Genomic DNA, 25000 nt, shown 5'->3' with positions numbered 1-25000 from the left:
GATCATGGCTGATCATCCAGCTCAGTATCCTGTACCTGCCTTCTCTCCATACCCCCTGATCCCTTTAGCCACAAGGGCCACATCTAACTCTCTCTTAAATATAGCCAATAACTGGCCTCAACTACCTTCTGTGGCAGAGAATTCCACAGACTCACCACTCTCTGTGTGAAGAAATGTTTTCTCATCTCGGTCCTAAAAGACTTCCCCCTTATCCTTAAGCTGTGACCCCTGGTTCTGGACTCCCCCAACATCGGGAACAATCTTCCCGCATCTAGCCTCTCCAACCCCTTAAGAATTTTATATGTTTCTATAAGATCCCCCCTCAGTCTTCTAAATTCCAGCGAGTACAAGCCCAGTCTATCCAGTCTTTCCTCATATGAAAGTCCCGCCATCCCAGGGATCAATCTGGTGAACCTTCTCTGTACTCCCTCTAAGGCAAGAACGTCTTTCCTCAGGTTAGGAGACCAAAACTCGGTCCTAAATGGCCTAACCCCTTATTCTTGTATCAAAGGCTTGACGGGAAATAGATCGATTGGCCCACTGAGTCCGTGCCGGCCTTCAAGCACCCATTTACACTCATCCCACATTCATCCCATTTTATTCACCTCAGCTACCTCCCACCACCCCATATTCCAGCACTCACTATACGCTACAGGCAAGTGACAACATCTAATTAACTTCTGAAGAAGGCTCCAGCACTTTGTGTCTTACTTAGTAAACCAGCATCTGCCGCTCTTTGTTTCTACATCCAATTAACGTTCCTGCCTGCAAATCTTTGGGATGTGGGAGGCAACTGGAGCACTTGGTTGCAGGGAGAACGTGCAAACTCCACACAGACAGCACCGGAGGTGAGGATTGAACCTGGGACGCTGCCGATGTGAGGCAGGAGCTCCACCATTCCAACACTGTGTTACCACCCCTTAGTGCCCGGAGCTAAACAGTAAACGCTTGGATAGCGGGAATCCTTCCCAGGGGGACGTCATGTTTCATTCCACATTCCCTTTTACCCATTTAATAACTCTCTACCTTGGTGATTACAGTGACTGACAAAGATACAGGGAGGGTATGAGAGATACTAGCAAGCCATTCAGCCCACCAAATACATATTGACCCTCAACCAACCATTCACTCTATTAAGAGTAGATCGATACTAAATCTAGTGCAGCACAATGGCGCGTTGGTAGAGTTGCTGCCTTACAGCGCCAGAGTCCGGAGTTCCATCCTGACTACAGATGCTGTCTGTACGGAGTTTGTTCGTTCTCCCTGTGACTGCGTGGGATTTCTCCCGGGCGCTCCGCTTTCCACCCACTTTCCGCAGACGTGCAGGTTTGCAGGTTAATTGTCCCTAGTGCGTAGGATAGACAATAGACAATAGGTGCAGGAGGAGGCCATTCGGCCCTTCGAGCCAGCACCGCCATTCAATGCGATCATGGCTGATCATTCTCAATCAGTACCCCGTTCCTGCCTTCTCCCCATACCCCCTGACTCCGCTATCCTTAAGAGCTCTATCTAGCTCTCTCTTGAATGCATTCAGAGAATTGGCCTCCACTGCCTTCTGAGGCAGAGAATTCCACAGATTCACAACTCTCTGACTGAAAAGGTTTTTCCTCATCTCAGTTCTAAATGGCCTACCCCTTATTCTTAAACTGTGGCCCCTGGTTCTGGACTCCCCCAACATTGGGAACATGTTTCCTGCCTCTAACGTGTCCAACCCCTTAATAATCTTATACGTTTCGATAAGATCTCCTCAAATCCTTCTAAATTCCAGTGTATACAAGCCTAGTCCAGTGTATACAAGCCAAGGGTAGAACAAGTGCCCGGGTGGTCGCTGGTTGGCATGAACTTGGTGGCCCGAAGGGTCTCTTTCCAAGCTGTGTCTCTAAGCTAAGGTGTGATAAGCTGAATTATAAATGGTAACGCTATTTTGTACAGAGAGTGATGATAATCTGAAAACCCACTGCCTTTAGGAGTTTATTAGGGATTAGGAAAGAAGATTGGGTGGATTTGACGGATTAGATGATTAGAATTAGATGGATGTACCTGCCAAGCAAATGTTGAAAGGCCAGGGAAGAGGGGCTATTGGATGTTCTGCAGTTATTCTCTGACGCCATGTGGACAAGCAGTCGATGCTTTTTGCCATCCTGAGCGATCTTTGGGATTTCTGGGACCAGGGCCTTGCTTCAGGCTGGGAAAAATACATCTCCCTTTCCTTCTATCCGGAGATGCTGCCTCTCGCCTGCTGACGAATCTGTGGAATTCTCTGCCACAGAAGGCAGTGGCGGCCAATTTACTGGACGTATTCAACAGAGAGTTGGATATAGCTCTTCGGACTAACGGACTCAAGGGATATGGGGAGGAAGCAGGAACGGGGTACCGATTCTGGATGATCAGCCATGATCATATTGAATGACAGTGCTGGCTCAATGGGCCGAATGGCCTACTCCTGCACCTGTTTTCTATGTTACTCCAGCATTTTGTGGCCACGGTGTGAACCAGCATCTGCCGTTCCTTCCTACACGTTTCGGCTGTTTACTCTGTGAGACATTTCAGAGAGTCGATGTCTCTGGATGCTTTCAAGAGAGAGCTAGATAGAGCTCTTTAAGATAGCGGAGTCAGGGGGTATGGGGAGAAGGCAGGAACGGGGTACTGATTGTGAATGATCAGCCATGATCACATTGAATGGCGGTGCTGGCTCGAAGGGCCGAATGGCCTACTCCTGCACCTATTGTCTTGGTGTCTGTTCAACACAAGGGGTCGATACACTTAGGAGTGAGGATAGTGTACACCTCATATTTCGCTTGGGTAGTTTACACCCCAGCGGTATGAACATTGACTTCTCTAACTTCAGATAGTCCCTGCTTTCCCTCTCTATCTCCCCCCCCCCTCCCTTTCCCAGTTCTCCCACTAGTCTTCCTGTCTCCGACCACAATCTATCTTTGTCCCGCCCCCTCCCCTGACATCAGTCTGAAGAAGGGTCTCGACCCGAAACATCCCCCTTTTCCTTCTCTCCCGAGATGCTGCCTGACCTGCTGAGTTACCCCAGCATTTTTGTGTCTGCCTTCGATTTTGACCAGCATCTGCAGGTTTTTTTTCCCCCTACACTGTACATCTGTTCTCAGAGGGTTGTGAATCTTTGGAATTTACTCCCAAAGGCAGTCGATGCTGAATGACTGGGAATGTTTTGGACTGAGATTACAAATCTCTGATACTTTGTGAGCTGATGATGGAACAAGAAACTGGAATGGAGGTGGGAAAAACAGGAGCTGATCTTTACTGAGTAAAATCAGCAGGTTTGAGGGAATGAATGACCTTTATTTGAGAAGAAACATTAGGAGAATGAGCAAATAAAAGAGGTGAAGGCGGTGAACATATGAAAGTATTGGGTACCTGTCGGGTGGCTTTAGAGTGTAGACTTTAGACTTTAGACTTTAGAGTTACAGCATGGAAGCAGGCCCTTCAGTCCACCGAATCTGCACCAACCAGCGACCAACCCCTGTACACTAGCACTGTACCTACACACACCAGGGGCAATTTACAGGTTTTTTTAACCAAAGCCAATTAATCTACAAACCTAAGGAGTGTGGTAGGAAACTGGAGCACCCAAAGAAAATCCATGGGGAGAACGTACACAGACTCCACACAGACAGCATCCGTAGTCAGGATCGAACCTGTGCCTCTGGCACTGTTAAGGCAGCACCTCTACCACTGCGCCACTGTGCCGCCCCATTAGTTTTGAAGACACAACATGGAAACAGGCCCTTCAGTCCACTGAGCCCATCCTGCCCACTCGTCACCTGTTCACGCTATTTCTATGTTATTCCACTTTCTCACTCACACCCTATTTACAGAGGGCCAATTAACCAACAACCCAGGACCTCCTTGGGCTGTGGAAGCATCCGGACAAAAACACACATGGTCACAGGGAGAACATGCAAACTCCACACAGACCGCGCCCGAGGTCAGGGTCGAACATCAGGGTCTCTGGTTCTGGGAGGGAACAGTTCTAGCAGCTGATATGTGATGATCTCATTGTAAAGGTGGTTTGAGGGATACTCAGTTACGTGAATGAGTGATTTCTGGATCATTTAAGGATCCAAAAAACACTTAGGATTTGTGTAGGAAAGAACTGCAGATGCTGGTTTAAATCGAAGATAGACACAAAATGCTGGAGTATCTCAGTGGGACTGGCAGCATCTCTGGAGAGAAGGAATGGGTGACGTTTTGGGTCGAGTCTGAAGAAGGGCGGTGGGTGTATGGAACAAGCTGTCAGAGGAGGTAGTTGAGGCTGGGACTATCCCATCTTTTAAGAAACAGTTAGACAGATGCATGGATAGGACAGGTTTGGAGGGATATGGACCAAGCGCAGGCAGGTGGGGCTAGTGTAGCTGGGACATGTTGGCCAGTGTGGGCGAGTTGGGCCGAAGGGCCTGTTTCCACACTGTATCACTGTGATTCTATGACTCTAAGGGTCTCGACCCGAAACGTCACCCATTCCTTCTCTCCAGAAATGCTGCCTGTCCTGCTGAGTTACTCCAGCATTTTGTGTCTATCTTATACTTAGGATTTGTTGGGTTGTTGGTAAGACATTGTTGGCGTGTTCCCGTAGTGTCACTGGAATCTCGCTGGAACACCTCTGGGTTAGTGCAGCAAATGATAACTGGCATATCACTTGGATATGGTTGTGGTGTCACTGGTACCATCAATGGTGTTTCCACCATATCCTCCATACTCACTGCATGGATAAGCAAGGCAATGTAGTGTCCTCTCCCAGGTCAACATCATCAGTAGTGTGTCCCTAGACCTGTTGGAATGGGTCATGTTGTTTGCCCAGTAACAGATCACAAAGCAGACATGATTCTGAGCTCTCTCATGAGAAGCGATCACCAGGTCGGGTTGCCAACTGTTCCATATTAGCCGGGACATCCCGCCTATTGGGCTAAATTGGTTTGTCCCGTACCGGATCGCCCTTGTCCCGTATTAGGTCCAGACACTGTAGGTCCGGGGGCCCGGACAGTGTAGGCCCGGAAGCCCGAGTGCCGCCTAACGGAGGTTGCATAGCAACCCACCTCCCGGCCTAGGCGGCTGCAATTGGTGGAGCGGGAGCACGTGGCCGTTGGCTGGGTGAGGTCACGGGGGGCGCGGGGCGGTGACGTCACCTTTTGTCCCTTTTTTGGGAGTGAGAAAGTTGGCAACCCTATCGCCAGGTGACAGAGGAGAAGATTCAGTCATGTGCTTTAAGCCCTCTCAAAGAAGTGCAACCTCCCCACTAGCTTAACTGACAACATGACCCCCACCACCAGTGTAGGCAGACCAACCTTAGACTTTACTTTAGAGATGCAGTGTGGAAACAGACCCTTCGACCCACCGAGTCTGTGCCAACCAGCAATCATCCCGTGCTCTAGCACTATCGTACACATTAGGTACAATTTACAATTTTTGTTACCAAAGCCAATTAACCTACAAAACCTGTCCATCTTTGCAAGTGTAGGAGGAAACCGGAGTGCCTGGAGAAAACCCACGCGGTCACAGGGAGAACGTACAAACTCTGTACAGACGGCACCCACAGTCAGGATCGAACCCGGGTCTCTGGCGCTGTAAGGCAGCAACTCTACCGCTGCGCCACTGTGCCGCCCATCTCTTGTGATGGTACCATCAGAGAGGGAGTTCCAGGACTTTTAACCAGCGTCGATGAAAGATCGGTCATATACTTCAGGTCCGGATCGTGTATAACTTGAAGGGGGATCCTCATAGTACTGGTGTCCCCTTGCACTTGCTCCCTTTACCCAACTGTATGGTTAATATCATGGGCTTTGCGTGTGCTGTTGGTGTAGCCTTGGCAACTACCTGCATGGATTATACACACTGCACCCACCTTGTCCCACATAACCAGTGATGGAAGGAGGGTTACCAAACATTCTCGTCTTCAATGTAATTGAGAAAAGAAGCGAGGAGCTCGGGAGAATGCGGTTTACGCAGCAACCGTCTGTGATCTAGAGTGGACAGCCTCAAAGGCCATAGAGGCATAGTGTAGAAACAGGCCATTCGGCCCAACTTGCCCATGCCGGCCAACATGCTCCATCGATACTAGTCCCACCTGCCTGCTTTTGGCCCGTGTCCTTCTCTAGGCAGGTGAAGACAGATTCAATGGAAACTTCTCATGGAGGTCATAGAGTCAAAATGTCCCAGCTGCACTCGTCCCACCTGCCTGTGCTTAGTCCATATCCCTCCGTGTACCTGTGTAACTGTTTCTTAAACGTTGGGATAGTCCCAACCTCAACCACCTCCTCTGGCACCTCGTTCCCTGCACCCACCACCCATTGTGTGAAAATGTTACCCCTCAGATTCCTATTCAATCTTTTCCCCTTCACCTCGAACCTACTCTGGGCAAGAGGTTCTGTGCATCTTCTCAAAGAGAATTAGATAAACACTCGAAAAGAAAACAAAATCACAAGGCTACAAGGAGAAGAGTGGAGCGGCGGGGCAAATTGGGCCGTACCAAAGATACTAGAGGAGCAAGATAGACCACTCGACCCTAAAAAACGCAGTACGTCACGGCGCCATTTTAGTCGGCAGAAACTTGCAGAAACATTTAAAAAGAAAAATAACAAAAATCTGTGAGTTGATAGATGAGATATATTCTGCATTTTAATGGTATCATCACACTTACTGTTCCCCCAAAACACTGATTACACTGCGAGAGGCGGGTTTCGCTTACTAAAATGGCGGACGTTCCGCTCCTTTGCGTACTACACTTCAGTATAGGCGATTTCAATGGAGTGGTCCATCTTGCTCCTCTAGTATCTTTGGGCCGTACTCTCAAAGCGAATGGACCGAATGGCCTCCATGTGTGCTGCAGAGTTCACATAAGCTCTGGTTATGCGTGCGCTTTGTCAAGATGTGTCACGACGCACACTTATTGTAACTCATGAGCTCACCGCTGAATGTCAAACCTTTGCTGGGTTGTGACTTTGTTTTGTGAAAGAATTGGATGTGATTATTGTGAGAAAGTGAATCACCGAAACAAACCACGCTTCCGCCTTTCATCCCATTCTTAAAGCATGTCACAGTGGGCATTCTTTCAGTTATTCCCTTCTCAGGATGTGGGCGTTGCTGCCACTTATTGCCCGTTCCCATTGTCCTTTGAGACATATTTTTCATCGATATATATCTCCAGTCCTCCAAGACCACAGGACAATCGTCATATGGATATCTTGCGTCAAACAAAAACATCCTTTGACAGGCTGCAGCCTCTGCACCATCTCATGGGCTTCTTCAGAACTCGGTGGAACGCACTCCGCAAATTGTAATAAGAAGGAACCGCAGATAGAAACATAGAAACATAGAAAATAGGTGCAGGAGTAGGCCTTTTGGCCCTTCGAGCCAGCACCGCCATTCAATATGATCATGGCTGATCATCCAAAATCAGTACCCCGTTCCTGCTTTCTCCCCATATCCCTTGATTCCATTAGCCCTAAGAGCTATATCTAACTCTCTCTTGAAAACATCCAGTGAATTGGCCTCCACTGCCTTCTGTGGCAGAGAATTCCACACATTCACAACTCTATGCATGAAAAAGTTTTTCCTCATCTCAGTCCTAAATGGCCTACCCCTTATTCTTAAATTGTGACCCCTGATTCTGGACTCCCCCAGTATCGGGAAGATTTTTCCTGCATCTCGCCTGTCCAATCCCTTAAGAATTTTATATGTTTCTATAAGATCCCCTCTCACCCCTCTCATTATATTCACTTCCAGTGCATATAAGCCCAGTCGATCCAATCTTTCATCATCTGTCAGTCCCGCCATCCCTGGAATGAACCTGGTGTACCTACGCTGCACTCCCTCAATAGCAGCCACGGTGGCGCAGCGGTAGAGTTGCTGCCTTACAGCGCTTGCAGCGCCGGAGACCCGGGTTCGATCCCGACTACTGGTGCTGTTTGTACGGAGTTTGTATGCATGGGTTTTCTCCGAGATCTTCGGTTTCCTCCCACACCCCAAGACGTACAGGTATGTAAGTTAATTGGCTTGGTTCTGTGTGTAAATTGTCCTGTGTGTGTGTGTGTGTGTGTGTGTGTGTGTGTGTGTGTGTGTGTGTGTGTGTGTGTGTGTGTGTGTGTGTGTGTGTGTGTGTGTGTGTCAGAAAGCAAGAATGTCCTTCCTCAAATTAGGAGACCAAAACTCCACGCAATACTCCAGGTGCGATCTCACCAAGGCCCTGTCCTACTGCAGAAGGACCTCCACGTCCTCTACCCTGATGCTCTCTCACACTGGAGCAGCAAGGACTGGATATCGCCAATTGGGAGTCCGTGAAGGGATAAGAGGAGGTGCATGAGCTCTCCCTGGGTAAAGCCATCCTGACACAGCAGCACAGTGAGATACGTGGGGTGGGGGCGAGCTCACAATCGGCAATGAGTCATTCGGGGATAATGTAACTACAGAATCCGTGCTCTGACTCTCTCCCTCTTGGGACTGAAGATGGGGGAGTAGAAACTGCAAAGTGCACTCCAAAGTCCCACAGTACGAGCTTCAGGACCACAGTGTTGTACCACACCCACCTAACCTCCTTTGCAAACAACATGCGATGACTTCTGCAGCGTTTCCACAAGAAGCCACATTGTGTAAAGCATGCAACGTCACTGGATGCAAAATGCTTGGCCTTTTTTATTTCATGTTAACAATGGGAGATAGACTCAAAAGGCTGGAGTAAGTCAGCAGGACAGGCAGCATCTCTGGAGAGAAGGAATGGGTGACGTTTCGGGTCGAGACCCTTCTTCAGTCTGAAGAAGGGTCTCGACCCGAAACGTCACCCATTCCTTCTCTCCAGAGATGCTGCCTGTCCCGCTGAGTTACTCCAGCATATCTTTGGTTTATCTTTCTTTGGTTTAAACCAGCATCTGCAGTTCCTTCCCACACTTAACAATGGAAGATGCATGGAGGTTCTGTAGTTTTGTTGGGTACCACCTCCACTCTCTGCCCGAGATCATTTCCTATGGCACCCAGCAGGCATCGATTGATGGACTCCCTCCAAAGAGGGTGAGAGGTGATCCTCTTGAGGCGCACAAAATCATGAGAAGAATAGATCGGGTCAATGGAGAGAGGCTTTTACACAGTGTAGGGCAATCAAGAGGCAGAGGACAAAGGTTTAAGATGAGGGGGGAGGATTTCATAGGAACCTGAGAGGATACTTTTTTACACAAAGGATGGTGGGTGCATGGAACAATCTGCTGGAGGAGGTAGTTGAGGCAGGTCCTGTCATAACACTTTAGAGACATTTGGACAGGTACATGGATTGGACAGGTTTAGAGGGATAAGGGCCAAACGCATGCAGGTTGGACTAGTGTAGATGGGGCACGTTGAACAGCGATGGTAAGTTGGGCTGAAGTGTCTGTTTCCATGCTGTGTGATTCTACGTGTACTTGCTTACACAGGTGCACAACATTTTGTAATTGAAACATTTCTATGAGACGTTACGAAGTTAAAGAATTAAAAAACAAAATGGTTCAAACTGCTGTTATTTTAGATAAATTATCATATTTAGAGAGGCAGCCATTTTGTAACAACCTGCCTGGATGTCTTTTTCTCATTTTAATATTCCCGAGAATGAGGTTCGAGATGCATAAACTGTCCTCTGGTTTATACCTAGTTGATACTACTATGCAAGTATCCTAGTACACTAATATCACAGGGGCAGCACGGTGGTGCAGAGGTAGAGTTGCTGCCTTACAGCGCGAGACACCCAGGTTCAATCCTGATTACGGATGCTGTCGTTACGGAGTTTGTACGTTTTCCCTGTGACCGCGTGGGTTTTCTCCAGGTGCTCCGGTTTCCTCCCACATTCCAACGACGTGCAGGTTTTGTAACTTAACTGCAACTTTGTAACTTCGGTAAAATTGTAAATTGTCCCTAGTTTAGTTTAATTTAGTTTAGTTTAGAGATACAGTGAGGAAACAGGCCCTTCGGCCCACCGAGTGATCACCCCGTACACGAACACTATCCCCCACACACCAGGGACAATTTACACGTACACCAAGCCAACTAACCTACAGACCTGTACGTCTTTGGAATGTGTGTGGAAGGTTAGTGCTAGTGTATTGGTTGGCTCAGACTTGGTGTGCCAAAGGGCCTGTTTCGGCACTGTATCTCCAAAGTCTAAAGTCTAAAGTCTGGTAAAACTAGCCACTTCTGATTTTTCTCTCTCTTGTGGGAATGGTTCAGTCTCTTGAGAAACTGGTTCCTGACACCAGGGCAAGCTGAGTCTGGGTCCTGCCCATCCATACAAGTGTATACAAGGCACATAGATCTATACAATCTATACAACCTGATCTCCTGGTTGCTAAACATGTTAATTCTGCTTCCCACTCCCACACTGCCATTTCTGTCCATTGTCAGTGAGGCTAAATGCAAATTGGAGGAATAGCACCTCATATTTCACTTGGGCAGCTTACAGCCCAGTGGTATGAATATTGATTTCTTTCACTTCAAATAACCCCGGCATTTCCTCCCTCTCTATCCCTCCCCCACCCAAGTCACGCCAGCTTCTCGTTTTCACCCAACAAACAGTTAACAATGGCCTGTGTCTTGTATCATCGTTACTTTTTTGCATATCTTTCCTTCGTTGTTCTTCATGTCTCTACATCATCGTCTATATCTCTCCTTTCCCTTTGGAGGGAGTCCATCGATCGCAGCCTGCTGGGTGCCATAGGAAATGTTCTCGGGCAGAGAGTGGAGGCGGTACCCAACAAAACTACGGAACCTCCATGCATCGCCCATTGTTAAGTGTGGGAAGGAACTGCAGATGCTGGTTTGAACCAAAGAAAGATAAACCAAAGATAGGCTGGAGTAACTCAGCGGGACAGGCAGCATCTCTGGCGAGAAGGAATGGGTGACGTTTCGGGTCGAGACCCTTCTTCAGACCTTCAGTCTGGAGTAACTCAGCGGGACATTCAGTCTGAAGAAGGGTCTCGACCTGAATCGTCACCCATTCCTTCTCTCCAGAGATGCTGCCTGTCCCGCTGAGTTACTCCAGCTTTTTGTGTCTATCTTCCATCTGTACAGGGAACCTTGCCCAATGCATGCATCTGCCGGTTGATCCTGATGTTCAATGTGTGTGTGTGTTTCCTACTGAGCTTGCAGAGATGGCTGTCCAGTTCACCGCCGGTCACTAGCAATCCCCCTCATCGTGGCTTCTTCATTTTTCATTCATGCATCACAGCGTGGAAAACTCCATCCAAAGTCGCAAGAAATTGCACAGAATTGTGGACGCAGCCCAGACCATCACGCAAACCGACCTCCCTTCCATCGACTCCAACCACACCTCACGCTGCCTCGGCAAGGCCAGCAGCATCATCAAGGACCAGTCTCACCCCGGTCACTACCTCTTCTCCCCTCTCCCATCAGGCAGGTGGTACGGAAGTGTGAAAACACACACCTCCAGATTCAGGGACAGTTTCTTCCCTGCTGTTATCAGGCAACTGAACCATCCCATCACCACCAAGAGAATGGTCCTGGGCTACTATCTCAGGCTCTTGAACTATCTTTAATCGGACTTTATTGGACTTTATTTTCGCACTGAATGTTATAGCCTTTATCCTGCATCTGTACACTGTGGACGGCTTGATTGTAATCTTGTATGGCCTTTCCACTGACTGGATGGCACGCGACAAAAACGCTTTGCACCGTTCCTCGGTACAAGTGACAATAGTAAACCAAAGTAAAGTAAACTAATCTCTCTACTCCCAGTGTATATATGGAGTAGGAAGAAGGGTCTCGACCCGAAACGTCACCCATTCCTTCTCTCCAGAGATGCTGCCTGTCCCGCTGAGTTACTCCAGCTTTTTGTGTCTGCAATCGTACATATCCCGTCTTCTGAATCCCTTCTGTGTCTTTCGGAGGGTGTGGGTGGGGGGGGGGGGGTGGTTAAGATCTGGGATTTGCTTGACACTCTCTGTTAAGGATAGCGGAGTGAGGGGGTATGGGGGGAAGGCAGGAACGGGGTACTGATTGAGAGTGATCAGCCATGATCGCATTGAATGGCGGTGCTGGCTCGAAGGGCTGAATGGCCTCCTCCTGCACCTATTGTCTATTGTCTATTGTCTATTGTCCCCGCTCCACGACTGCTTCATGGCTGTTACCTTTCGCTGAAGGACACCTAAAATGGTTGATAAAAGCGGCTGTGATTTTAATTGCAGGAATTGTGGCGTGTCGTCTCGGTCCTAATTAGGAATGATCTGCAGGGCCGAGGAAAGAGGGAAAAAAAACCCCGACAGTTCCCACCCTCAGGGCCTCTCCGGCCACTTGGTAGCCAGTGAAGTGTTGCCACCCCTGTAATGTAGGAAACCATGCAGAAAAGACATGCACAGTGTGATCCCACAGACAGCCACTTGGTCAGACAATACTCCTTCGCTGAAGAAAGATGTCTGAAGAAGGGTCTCGACCCGAAACGTCACCCATCCCTTCTCTCCAGAGATGCTGCCTGACCCGCTGAGTTACTCCAGCACTTTGTGTCTATCTTCGGTTTAAACCAGCATCTGCAGTTCCTTCTTACACATCCTGCATCGCTGTTAGTTTTGATCGATCGATTGATTGATTGAATTGAACTGATTCAAGAGAGAGCATGGAAACAGGCCCTTCGGCCCACCAGTTATACTGAGGCGTCTTGATGCTGCACTCAGCAAAGTGCTGCCATCGGAAAGGTTTAGAGAGATATGGACCAAATGCTGGCAGAGGGTGGCACAGTGGTAACATTGCTACCTTACTGTGCCAGAGACTTAGGTTCGATCCTGACTACGGGTGCCGTCTGTACGGAGTTTGTACGTTCTCCCCGTGACCTGCGTGGGTTTTCTCCGAGATCTACGGTTTCCTCCCACACTCCAAAGACGTGCGGGTATGTAGGTTAATTCGCTTGGTAAATGTAAACATTGTCCGTAGTGGGTGTAGAGTCGTGTTAGTATGTGGGGATCGCTGGTCGGCGCTGGCCGGCACGCTGTATCTCTAAAACTAAAAACTAAAGACCCTCATACTCGTGCGCATGACTATAACCTTGACACAGCCTCGACCGACTCATCAACGGCCACTTTGGGTTTTTGCAGAACCCACTCCAGATCTCCAGGCTGGACCAAGGAGCTAACTCCCCAAGGCCGGGTGAAAATAATGCCCTTGAACATAGCCTTAGCATCATACAGCACGGAAACAGGCCCTTCGGCCCAACTCGCCCATGCCCAACCAAGATGGCCCATCTACACTAGTCCCATTTTAGACTTTAGACTGTATAGAGATGCAGCGAGGAAACAGGCCCTTCGGCCCACCGAGTCCGTGCCGTCCAGCGATCACTGTCCGACACACTAGGGACAACTTACAATTTATTTTTAATTAACCAAAGCCAATTAACCTCTAAACCTGCACATCTTTAGAGTGTGGGAGGAGGCTGGAGAAAACCACAGGTTCACACTGAGAACAAACAAGCTCCATACAGACAGCACATACCCGAGGAAGTCCGGCCCAGACCAACTTGGCACAAAGTGGAGCTCGTTCCAGATGGTACATCTTCAAGGCGGCACAGTGGCGCAGCGGTAGAGTTGCTGCCTCACAGACTCGGGTTCGATCCTGACTACGGGTGCTGTCTGTGAGGAGTTTGTGCGTTCTCCCTGCGACAGCGTGGGTTTTCTCCGGGTGCTCCGGTTTCCTCCCACACTCCAAAGGCGTGCAGGTTTGTAGGACAATTGGCTTCCGCAAATTGTAAATTGACCCTAGTGTGTGGGATAGTGCTAGTGTGCAAGGTGATAGTGTGTGGGATAGTGGTAGTGCACAGGGTGATAGTGTGTGGGATAGTGCTAGTGTGCAAGGTGATAGTGTGTGGGATAGTGCTAGTGTGCAAGGTGATAGTGTGTGGGATAGTGCTAGTGTGCAAGGTGATAGTGTGTGGGATAGTGCTAGTGTGCAAGGTGATAGTGTGTGGGATAGTGCTAGTGTGCAAGGTGATAGTGTGTGGGATAGTGCTAGTGTGCAAGGTGATAGTGTGTGGGATAGTGCTAGTGCACATGGTGATAGTGTGTGGGATAGTGCTAGTGCACATGGTGATAGTGTGTGGGATAGTGCTAGTGCACATGGTGATAGTGTGTGGGATAGTGCTAGTGTGCAAGGTGATAGTGTGTGGGATAGTGCTAGTGTGCAAGGTGATAGTGTGTGGGATAGTGCTAGTGTGCAAGGTGATAGTGTGTGGGATAGTGCTAGTGCACAGGGTGATAGTGTGTGGGATAGTGCTAGTGCACAGGGTGATAGTGTGTGGGATAGTGCTAGTGTACGGGGTGATAGTGTGGGATAGCGCTAGTGCACAGGTGATAGTGTGTGGGATAGTGCTAGTGTACGGGGTGATAGTGTGGGATAGTGCTAGTGCACAGGGTGATAGTGTGTGGGATAGTGCTAGTGCACAGGGTGATAGTGTGTGGGATAGTGCTAGTGTGCAAGGTGATAGTGTGTGGGATAGTGCTAGTGCACAGTGTGATAGTGTGTGGGATAGTGCTAGTGTACGGGGTGATAGTGTGTGGGATAGTGCTAGTGTGCAAGGTGATAGTGTGTGGGATAGTGCTAGTGTGCAAGGTGATAGTGTGTGGGATAGTGCTAGTGTGCAAGGTGATAGTGTGTGGGATAGTGCTAGTGTGCAAGGTGATAGTGTGTGGGATAGTGCTAGTGCACAGGGTGATAGTGTGTGGGATAGTGCTAGTGCACAGGGTGATAGTGTGTGGGATAGTGCTAGTGCACAGGGTGATAGTGTGTGGGATAGTGCTAGTGCACAGGGTGATAGTGTGTGGGATAGTGCTAGTGCACAGGGTGATAGTGTGTGGGATAGTGCTAGTGTGCAAGGTGATAGTGTGTGGTATAGTGCTAGTGCACATGGTGATACAGTGTGGGATAGTGCTAGTGTGCGGGGTGATAGTGTGGTATAGTGCTAGTGCACATGGTGATACTGTGTGGGATAGTGCTAGTGTACGGGGTGATAGTGTGGGATAGTGCTAGTGCACAGGGTGATAGTGTGTGGGATAGTGCTAGTGTACGGGGTGATAGTGTGTGGGATCGTGCTAGTGTGCAAGGTGATAGTGTGTGGGATAGTGGTAGTGTGCAAGGTGATAGTGTGTGGGATCGTGCAAGTGTACAAGGTGATAGTGTGTGGGATAGTGCCAGTGCACAGGGTGATTGTGTGTGGGATAGTGCCAGTGCACAGGGTGATAGTGTGTGGGATAGTGGTAGTGTGCAAGGTGATAGTGTGTGGGATAGTGGTAGTGTGCAAGGTGATAGTGTGTGGGATAGTGCTAGTGCACAGGGTGATAGTGTGTGGGATAGTGCTAGTGTGCAAGGTGATAGTGTGTGGGATAGTGCTAGTGCACAGGGTGATAGTGTGTGGGATAGTGCTAGTGCACAGGGTGATAGTGTGTGGGGGTAGTGCTAGTGCACAGGGTGATAGTGTGTGGGATAGTGCTAGTGTACGGGGTGATAGTGTGTGGGATAGTGCTAGTGTGCAAGGTGATAGTGTGTGGGATAGTGGTAGTGTGCAAGGTGATAGTGTGTGGGATAGTGGTAGTGTGCAAGATGATAGTGTGTGGGATAGTGCTAGTGTGCAAGGTGATAGTGTGTGGGATAGTGCTAGTGTGCAAGGTGATAGTGTGTGGGATAGTGCTTGTGCACAGGGTGATAGTGTGTGGGATAGTGCCAGTGCACAGGGTGATAGTGTGTGGGATAGTGCTAGTGCACAGGGTGATAGTGTGTGGGATAGTGCTAGTGCACGGGGTGATAGTGTGTGGGATAGTGCTAGTGTACGGGGTGATAGTGTGTGGGATAGTGCTAGTGCACAGGGTGATAGTGTGTGGGATAGTGCCAGTGCACGTGGTGATAGTGTGTGGGATAGTGCTAATGCACAGGGTGATTGTGTATGGGATAGTGCTAGTGCACAGGGTGATAGTGTGTGGGATAGTGCCAGTGCACAGGGTGATAGTGTGTGGGATAGTGCCAGTGCACAAGGTGATAGTGTGTGGGATAGTGCTAGTGTGCAAGGTGATAGTGTGTGGGATAGTGCTAGTGCACAGGGTGATAGTGTGTGGGATAGTGCTAGTGCACAGGGTGATAGTGTGTGGGATAGTGCTAGTGCACGGGGTGATAGTGTGTGGGATAGTGCTAGTGCACAGGGTGATAGTGTGTGGGATAGTGCCAGTGCACAGGGTGATAGTGTGTGGGATAGTGCTAGTGCACAGGGTGATAGTGTGTGGGATAGTGCTAGTGCACAGGGTGATAGTGTGTGGGATAGTGCTAGTGCACAGGGTGATAGTGTGTGGGATAGTGCTAGTGCACAGGGTGATAGTGTGTGGGATAGTGCTAGTGCACAGGGTGATAGTGTGTGGGATAGTGCCAGTGCACAGGGTGATTGCTGGTCGGTCTCGGTGGGCCAAAGGGCCTGTTTCCACACTGTAGCTCTAAAAGTCTAAAAAACTCTAAACAAGAAATGACTACATCAGGGTTGTTGCCGTGTTCTGTGGGTTTGTGGTACCCAGTGCTCCTAACTATTTACATTCTACACAGTGAATGGCAGGGCTCTGGGGAGCGTTGTAGAGCAGAGGGATCTAGTAGTCCAAGTACACAGTTTCCTGAGAGTGTCGTCACAGGTAGATAGGATGATCAAAAAGGCTTTCAGCACATTGGCCTTCAATAGTCAGAGCATTGAGTATAGAAGCTGGGAGGTCATGTTGCAGTTATATAAGACATTGGTGAGGCCAGATTTAAAGTATTGTGTTCAGTTTTGGGCAGCATGCAGTCGGAAAGATGTTGTCAAGCTGGATAGGGTGCAGAGAAGATTTGCGAGGATATCGAGAACATATAGGTTTAAAGTGAGGGGGGATAGATTTAATAGGATCCTGAGGGGGAACATTTTTACACAAAGGAAGTATGGAATGAGTTGCCGGAGGAGGTAGTTGAGGCAGGTACTACCGCAACGTTTAAGAAACGTCCAGACAGGTATATTGATAGGTATGTAGGAAAAATACTGCAGATGTTGGTTAAAATCGATGGTAGACACAAAATGCTGGAGTAACTCAGTGGGTCAGGCAGCATCTCGGGTCGAGACCAGAAATGTCACCCATTCCTTCTCTCCCGAGATGCTGACTGACCCGCTGAGTTACTCCAGCATTCTGTGTCTACCAAGGTATATTGATAGGATGGGTTGGGAGCGATATGGGGCAAACGCAGGCAGGTGGGACTGGTGTAGATGGAACACGTTGGTCGGTGTGGGCAAGTTGGGCCGATGGGCCTGTTTCCACTTTGTACGACTCTCTGACTCTGTTTCTTGGTATTGCACAGAGTGAATCAAATTGGGTCTTGGCTTGATTCACTGAATGGTGGGCACCTCAGGAGGAAGCCAAGATGGTGGGCACCTCAGGAAGAAGCCAAGATGGTGGGCACCTCAGGAGGAAGCCAAGATGAGCCACCTGTGCAGTCCTTCTGCCTGGATGTGGTCGCAAATGCTTCAGCCCTGTGTTTAACGCTAACAAGCTGAGACCGCCATGCATCTACCGTCTGGCTGCTGTGCAATTGCCCAGCACTGTTCACTGGATGTGGTGGGACTGTGGGATCACTGACCTTTGTCTCTTATATCAATAAACCATTGCCGCCGGGGCTGGGGGTTTCTAACACTGGGAAGGGGATTGGGAATTGGTGAGTTACAGGTTAAATATTAGAGTCAGGATTTTCAGGAATGAAATTCGTGCCAACTCCCCCATCCAAAACTCTCCCACTGGTGGTAATTGAAGCCAGGTCAATTAGTTTGTTTAGATTAGCGATGCAGCATGGAAACATGCCACTTCAGCCCACTGAGTCCTCGCCGACCATCGATCGCCCATTCACACACGCATTCTACACACCCTCTACACACTAGGGGGCAATTAACAACGGGCCAATTAACCCACAAACCCACACGCCTTTGGGATGTGGGAGGAAACCGGAGGAACCTAATTTGAGGAAGGACATCCTTGCTATTGAGGCAGTGCAGTGTAGGTTCACCAGGTTAATCCCCGGGATTACCCCCGGGATGGCGGGACTGTCATATGAGGAAAGAATGGAAAAACTGGGCTTGTATTCATTGGAATTTAGAAGGATGAGAGGGGATCTTATAGAAACATATAAAATTATAAAAGGACTGGACAAGCTAGACGCAGAAAAAATGTTCCCAATGTTGGGGGAGTCCAGAACCAGGGACCACACAGTCTAAGAGTAAAGGGGAGGCCAGTTAAAACAGAGATGAGAAAAAGCTTTTCACCCAGAGAGTTGTGAATTTGTGGAATTATCTGCCACAAAAGGCAGTGGAGGTCAATCCACTGGATGAATTTAAAAGAGAGTTAGATAGAGCTCTAGGGGCAGAATCAAAGGATATGGGGAGAAGGCAGGCACGGGTTACTGATTGTGGATGATCAGCCATGATCACAATGAATGGCGGTGCTGGCTCGAAGGGCCAAATGGCCTCCTCCTGCACCTATTTTCTATGTTTCTGTTTCTATGACCCAGAGGAAACCACATGGACAGAGGGAGAACATACGAACTCCATATAGACAGCACCCGTAGTCAGGATCGAACCCGGGTCTCTGGCGCTGTGAGGCAGCAACTCTACCGCTGCGCCACCGTGCCGACCTATGTACCTGATGGGCCAAATAGCCTCCTGAAATGTCAGAAGAAACTATGAATGAAACCATAAGAAGAGTCAGTGGGTGGACAGAAAAAGGACTCAGATAGAGCAGACAAAGAACATAGAAACATAGAAACATAGAAAATAGGTGCAGGAGGATGCCATTTGGCCCTTCGAGCCAGCACCGCCATTCATTGTGATCATGGCTGATCGTCTACAATCAGTAACCCGTGCCTGCCTTCTCCCCATATCCCTTGATTCCACTAGCCCCTGGAGCTCTATCTAACTCTCTTTTAAATTCATCCAGTGAATTGGCCTCCACTGCCTTCTGCGGCAGAGAATTACACAAATTCACAACTCTCTGGGTGAAAAGGTTTCTTCTCACCTCAGTTTTAAATGGCCTCCACTTTATTCTTGGACTGTGTGGCCCCTGGTTCTAGACTCCCCCGACATTGGGAACATTTTTCCTGCATCTAGCTTGTCCAGTCCTTTTATAATTTGATACGTCTCTATAAGATCCCCTCTCATCCTTCTAAACTCCAGTGAATACAAGCCCAGTCTTTCCAATCTTTCCTCATATGACAGTCCCTCCATCCCAGGGATTAACCTGGCGTTAACAAGAGGGCGTTATATCACAGGTGCCTGGAAATCAGTGCCACGTCTTTGTGTGCCACGCAATCCAATTTCCGTGAGAAATGAAGCATTAGTAAAGAAATCGGGGACTTATTCTTGCAGATCTTGAATATGTAGCAGTGCCTTCGCTTGGAGGATCGTGGACACAGAGGAACGTTCATGGGTGTGCACTCTGTGACATATACCGGGCAGTACAGTTGGCACAGCTGGTACACGTAACACATTCTTAGTTTGAATACATTGTTTGAAGCAGTTTATTGTAGCAGCCAAATTAATGCAGAGGTACCTCCCACACCCAGCAAGGTGACAATGCTCGGGCATGGTGGCGCAGCGGTAAAGTTGCTGCCGTTCAGCGCCAGAGACCCGGGTTCGATCCTGACCTCAGGTGCTGTCCGGGCGGACTTTGTACTTTCACCCCGTGACCTGCGTGGGTTTTCTCCGGGTGCTCCGGTTTCCTCCCACACTCCGAAGACGTGCAGGTTTGCAGGTTGTGTAGGAAAAGAAAAACTGCAGATCCTGGTTTAAATCGAAATGCTGGAGCAACTCAGCTGGTCAGGCAGCATCTCGGGAGAGAAGGAATGGGTTTGAAGAAGGGTCTCGACCCGAAACTAGGTTAATTCCCGGAATGGCGGGACTGTCGTATGTTGAAAGGCTGGAGCGATTGGGCTTGTATACACTGGAATTTAGAAGGATGAGGGGGGATCTTATTGAAACATATAAGATAATTAGGGGATTGGACACATTAGAGGCAGATAACATGTTCCCAATGTTGGGGGAGTCCAGAACAAGGGGCCACAGTTTAAGAATAAGGGGTAGGCCATTTAGAACGGAGATGAGGAAGACCTTTTCCAGTCAGAGGGTGGTGAAGGTGTGGAATTCTCTGCCTCAGAAGGCAGTGGAGGCCAGTTCGTTGGATGCTTTCAAGAGAGAGCTGGATAGAGCTCTTAAGGATAGCGGAGTGAGGGGGTATGGGGAGAAGGCAGGAACGGGGTACTGATTGAGAGTGATCAGCCATGATCGCATTGAATGGCGGTGCTGGCTCGAAGGGCTGAATGGCCTACTCCTGCACCTATTGTCTATTGTCTATTGAAACGTCACCCATTCCTTCCCTCCCGAGATGCTGCCTGACCCGTTGAGTTACTCCAGCATTTTGTGTCTGCCAGGTTTGTAGGTTAATTGGCTTTGGTAAAGTTGTGAAATTGTCCCTAGTGGGTGTAGGATAGAGTTAGTGATCACAGGTCGGCACGGACTCAGCGGGCTGAAGGGCCTTTTGTATCTCTAAAGTCCAAAGTCACTCCACAGTTCATGGGCCTTTTCAACCTCCCTGAAGAAAGGTTCCAACCCGAAACGTCACCCATTCTTTTTCTCCAGGGATGCTACCTGACCCGCTGAGTCACTCCAGCTGTGTCCGTCTCCCTCCAATACACACATCGCCCACTCATTTGAAGGTATAAGAGGGGGAGATGAAATCGGTGGACGAAAGTGTATTGGCTCCATTTCTGGATAATCCCCGCACCAACACAAAAATGCTCCCTTCATTCAAACACAAAATACTCCGAAGGTCTTGCTCTCGTGTTCCGATGTTTACACTGTTGACGCCCATCATTAGAAGCCCGGTTTTGCAGATTTACAAATTGACAGTCGGCGGATACAGCCCAGCTTTGATGACTAGCAAAACAACACCACACAGAGAGAAAGATCTTTTTACTTCAGGGTGGATGGTGATTTGCTTAATCAGTGCGAGGAGCTAATTAGTGTTAGATCGCTTGTTGTTGCAAATGACTCCTGATCCTGCTGGCCAGTTTTAGATATTAGTTCAGCCTTGAAGTGAACAGTTATGACATCCAGGCCGTGTTGAGTCCCCTGCAGCTGACTGGAATTGTGTTAAAGAAGGGTCTCGACCCTAAACATCACCCATTCCTTCTCTCCGGAGATGCTGCCTGACCCACTGAGTTACTCCAGCTTTTTATTGCTGCGTATTCTGAGAATTTTCTGTTTTGGTTTCAGATTTCCTGCCACCGTAAGATTTGTATCTCACTCGAATGATGTTGTTTCCTTCTCTGTTTATGTTCTCCTTCAGCTCCTCTTTACGCCTCCAGCGGACAGATCAGTCGCGATTCACAAGCCTTCACCACCCTCCCTCGGCCAACACTAACACACCTCTTGTGTCATCGAAGATGAGACACAAAATGCTGGAGTAACTCAACAGGTCAGGCAGCATCACTGGAGAAAAGGGAATAGGTGGCGTTTCTGGTCGAGACCCTTCCTCAGACTGTCAGACTTCAGACTTCAGGCACCCTGAAGAAGGGTCTCGACCCCCGAAACGTCACCTATTCCTTTTCTCCAGAGATGCTGCCTGAAATGCTGAGTTACTCCAGCATTTCGGTGTAAACCAGCATCTGCAGTTCCCCCTTACACACCACTTGTGTCATTCTGTTTCTCTTGGTCTCCACTCCATCTTCCCCATCCCCCTCACCCTCTCCAACCCCCCCACCCTGACAACCCTCTCCGCAACTTGAAAACTGTTTGCTATTTAACTTCCCCTCAGTTTCGATGAAGGTTTAAGGGCCTAGATGTTGACCTCTCTGTGTTTTCTTTCTCCACAGACGCTGCTTGATCTGCCGAGTGCTGGCAGCATTCTCATGTTGGTTCTCGTTCCCTGTCGCTCGCTCGCTCGCTCGCACGGGTAAAGCTCACTTACCTCTCTCTGTTTTCTCCTTGAACAGGTAATTTTAAAGGTATGTGTAAACAGATTGACCACTTCCCAGAAGATGCGGATTATGAAGCAGATGCAGCTGAATACTTCTTGCGTAAGTTTACCCCCCTTTATCACGTCTCTGTTCTGTCCGTGAGCTATGTCGAGGTTGCAGCTTACTTGGACAAATGATAGAGCTATCATCTCCATTATTCATAGAGACGATCTCTACAGTCATCTCTCAGCTGTGGTGCAATAGTGCCAATGGTAGAGTTGCTGCCTTACAGCGCCAGAGACCCAAGTTCAATCCTGACTACGGGTGCCATTGCCATCCATGTTCCCCAGAGATGCTGCCTGACTTTGCTATTGAGGGCGTACAGCGCAGGTTTACTAGGTTAATTCCCGGAATGGCGGGACTGTCGTATGTTGAAAGACTGGAGCGACTAGGCTTGTATACACTGGAATTTAGAAGGATGAGAGGAGATCTTATCGAAACGTATAAGATTATTAAGGGGTTGGACACGTTAGTGGCAGGAAGCATGTTCCCAATGTTGGGGGAGTTCAGAACCAGGGGCCACAGTTTAAGAATAAGGGGTAGGCCATTTAGAACTGAGATGAGGAAAAACTTTTTCAGTCAGAGAGTTGTGAATCTGTGGAATTCTCTGCCTCAGGAGGCAGTGGAGGCCAATTCTCTGAATGCATTCAAGAGAGAGCTAGATAGAGCTCTTAAGGATAGCGGAGTCAGGGGATATGGGGAGAAGGCAGGAACGGGGTACTGATTGAAAATGATCAGCCATGATCACATTGAATGGCTGTGCTGGTTCGAAGGGCCGAATGGCCTCCTCCTGCACCTATTGTCTATTGTCTATTGTCTATTGACCTGCTGAGTTACTCCAGCACTTTGTTTTCCTTTTGTGTCTTTCCTTTGTAAACCAGTGAAAGGCCCGGATAGAGTGGATGTGGAGAGGATGTTTCCACTAGTGGGAGAGTCCAGGACCAGAGGGCCCTAGCCTCCGAATAATAGCATGTACCTTTTACAAAGGAGATGAGGAGGAATTTCTTTAGTCCGAGGGTGTTGAATCAGTGGAATTCACTGCCACGGTCAGATGTGGAGGACAAGTCATTGGGTACTTTTACGGGGCGGAGATTGACTGTTACTTGATTGGTAAAGGTATCAAGGGTTATGGGGAGAAGGCAGGAGAATGGGGTTAGGAAGGAAAGATAGATCAGCCATGATTGAATGGCAGAGTAGACTTGATGGGCCGAATGGCCTTATTCTGCTCCTATGACTTACGAACATGCACCAGCATCTGCAGTAAATTTGTTTAGGGTCTGAAGGTGTTCATTGGATAAAGGTGTCACAAGTTATAAAGCAAAGGTGGATAAAGAGAACTTCAATGAGTTTGAAGAAGGGTCCCGACCCGAAACGTCACCTATTCCTTTTCTCCAGAGACGCTGCCTGACCCGCTGAGTTACTCCAGCTTTTTGTGTCTATCGTAGGCAAACAGAACTTAGCTATCGATCACTCGTGACCCAACACAACAGTACAGCAGGCTAAATGTGTAGGGGGGAACTGTAGGTGCTGGTTTACACCGAAGATAGACACAAAATCCTGGAGTAACTCAGCGGGACAGGCAGCATCTTTGTAGAGAAGGAACGGCTGACATTTGGGGTCGAGACCCTTCTTCAGTCCGAAGAAGGGTCTCGACCCGAATCGTCATCCATTATGTGTTGGAACAAACTGCAGATGCTGGTTTAAAATCGAAGGCAGACACAAAATGCTGGAGTAACTCAGCGGGACAGGCAGCATCTCTGGAGAGTTGGAATGGGTGACGTTTTGGGATGAGGTCGGAAGAAGAGTCTCGACCCATTCCCATTCCTTCTCTCCAGAGATGCTGCCTGTCCCGCTGAGTTACTCCAGCATTTTGTGCCTACCTTCGCCGTCCATGATAGCAGGCTTTGTGGGCTGAGTGGCCTCCCCTTGGTCTGGCACAACGCAGGCTGGGAATGCATTGTCGCATTGTTGCGTTGCTGGCGTGGTAATGCAATGGGGGTTGTCCCACTGTCGCGAGAGGGCGTGAGGATGTGGTGTGGGCCCCCGCTCGCCAACAACGCTTGACTGAATAATAAATGTCCGCGATCGAGTTTTAAGACGGTTACACAATCGAGGAGGTTTGGTTACCTTGCATACCACAAGGAAACGGCTCACCCGACTGCTGCTAATGAGAATGCTTGTCTTGAGGCCAGCCAGTGCTGTTTGTTCTCGACTATCTTACAACAAAAGACTCATTGTGTCCCAACACTTGGCTCGCAGCCCCTGCCCACATGGTATCAAGCTGGAATGCCACAACCAAAGCAGAACTGCACTGGCTTTCCAGCCCAGTCAACTTAATGCCCCAAGCTGTCGTCTGAATGCTGAGCTGATTAAACAGGCAGCTCGCAAAGGAGGCCGCTCTGCCCACTGTGGTCGCGCTAGCTTGTTTAATTAGTGCCCCCCCCCCCCCCCGCCCCCTTTCCTCCTCTTCACATTCCTGCCTGCCCTTCCTCACCGAGCTGCAAAGGGCGGGTCCTCATAAGGTCATAAGGAATAGGAGTGGAATTAGGCCATTCGGCCCATCAAGTCCACTCCTCCATTCAATCGTGGCTGATCTACTCCCATTTTCCTGCCTTCTCCCCGTAACCTCTGACACCCGCACTAATCAAGAATCTATCTATCTCTGCCTTAAAAATGTCCACTGGCTTGGCCTCCACAGCCGTCTGTGGAGTACCTAATCAGATGTTTAGTACCTAATCAGATGTTTATTACCTAATCAGATGTACAGCACTTTGGTCAACGTGGGTTGTTTTTAAATGTGCTATACAAATAAAATTGACTTGACTTGACTTGACTTGACTTGACTTCTGTGGCAAAGAATACCACAGATTCACCACCCTCTGACGAAATAAATTTCTCCTCATCTCCTTCCTAAAAGAACGTCCTTTAATTCTGAGTTTCTTCGAAACCTACTGCATAATGA

At 48.9% G+C, this 25000-nt stretch overlaps 1 protein-coding gene across 1 annotated transcript in view; it reads left to right on the top strand.

Annotated features, from left to right (window-relative positions):
* Window positions 1-25000, top strand: part of LOC144611435 (voltage-dependent calcium channel gamma-2 subunit) — a 127848-nt gene that overhangs the window by 73740 nt on the left and 29108 nt on the right. The window contains exon 2 of the mRNA XM_078430520.1: window positions 22015-22098. Within this exon, the coding sequence (XP_078286646.1) occupies window positions 22015-22098 (84 nt within the window). The remainder of the gene's footprint in view (window positions 1-22014; window positions 22099-25000) is intronic.

This window comes from Rhinoraja longicauda, chromosome 40, assembly GCF_053455715.1.
Source record: "Rhinoraja longicauda isolate Sanriku21f chromosome 40, sRhiLon1.1, whole genome shotgun sequence".
NCBI lineage: Eukaryota > Metazoa > Chordata > Chondrichthyes > Rajiformes > Arhynchobatidae > Rhinoraja > Rhinoraja longicauda.
The sequence above is the reverse complement of the archived record's forward strand: the minus strand, read 5'-3'. Positions and strand labels throughout refer to the sequence as shown.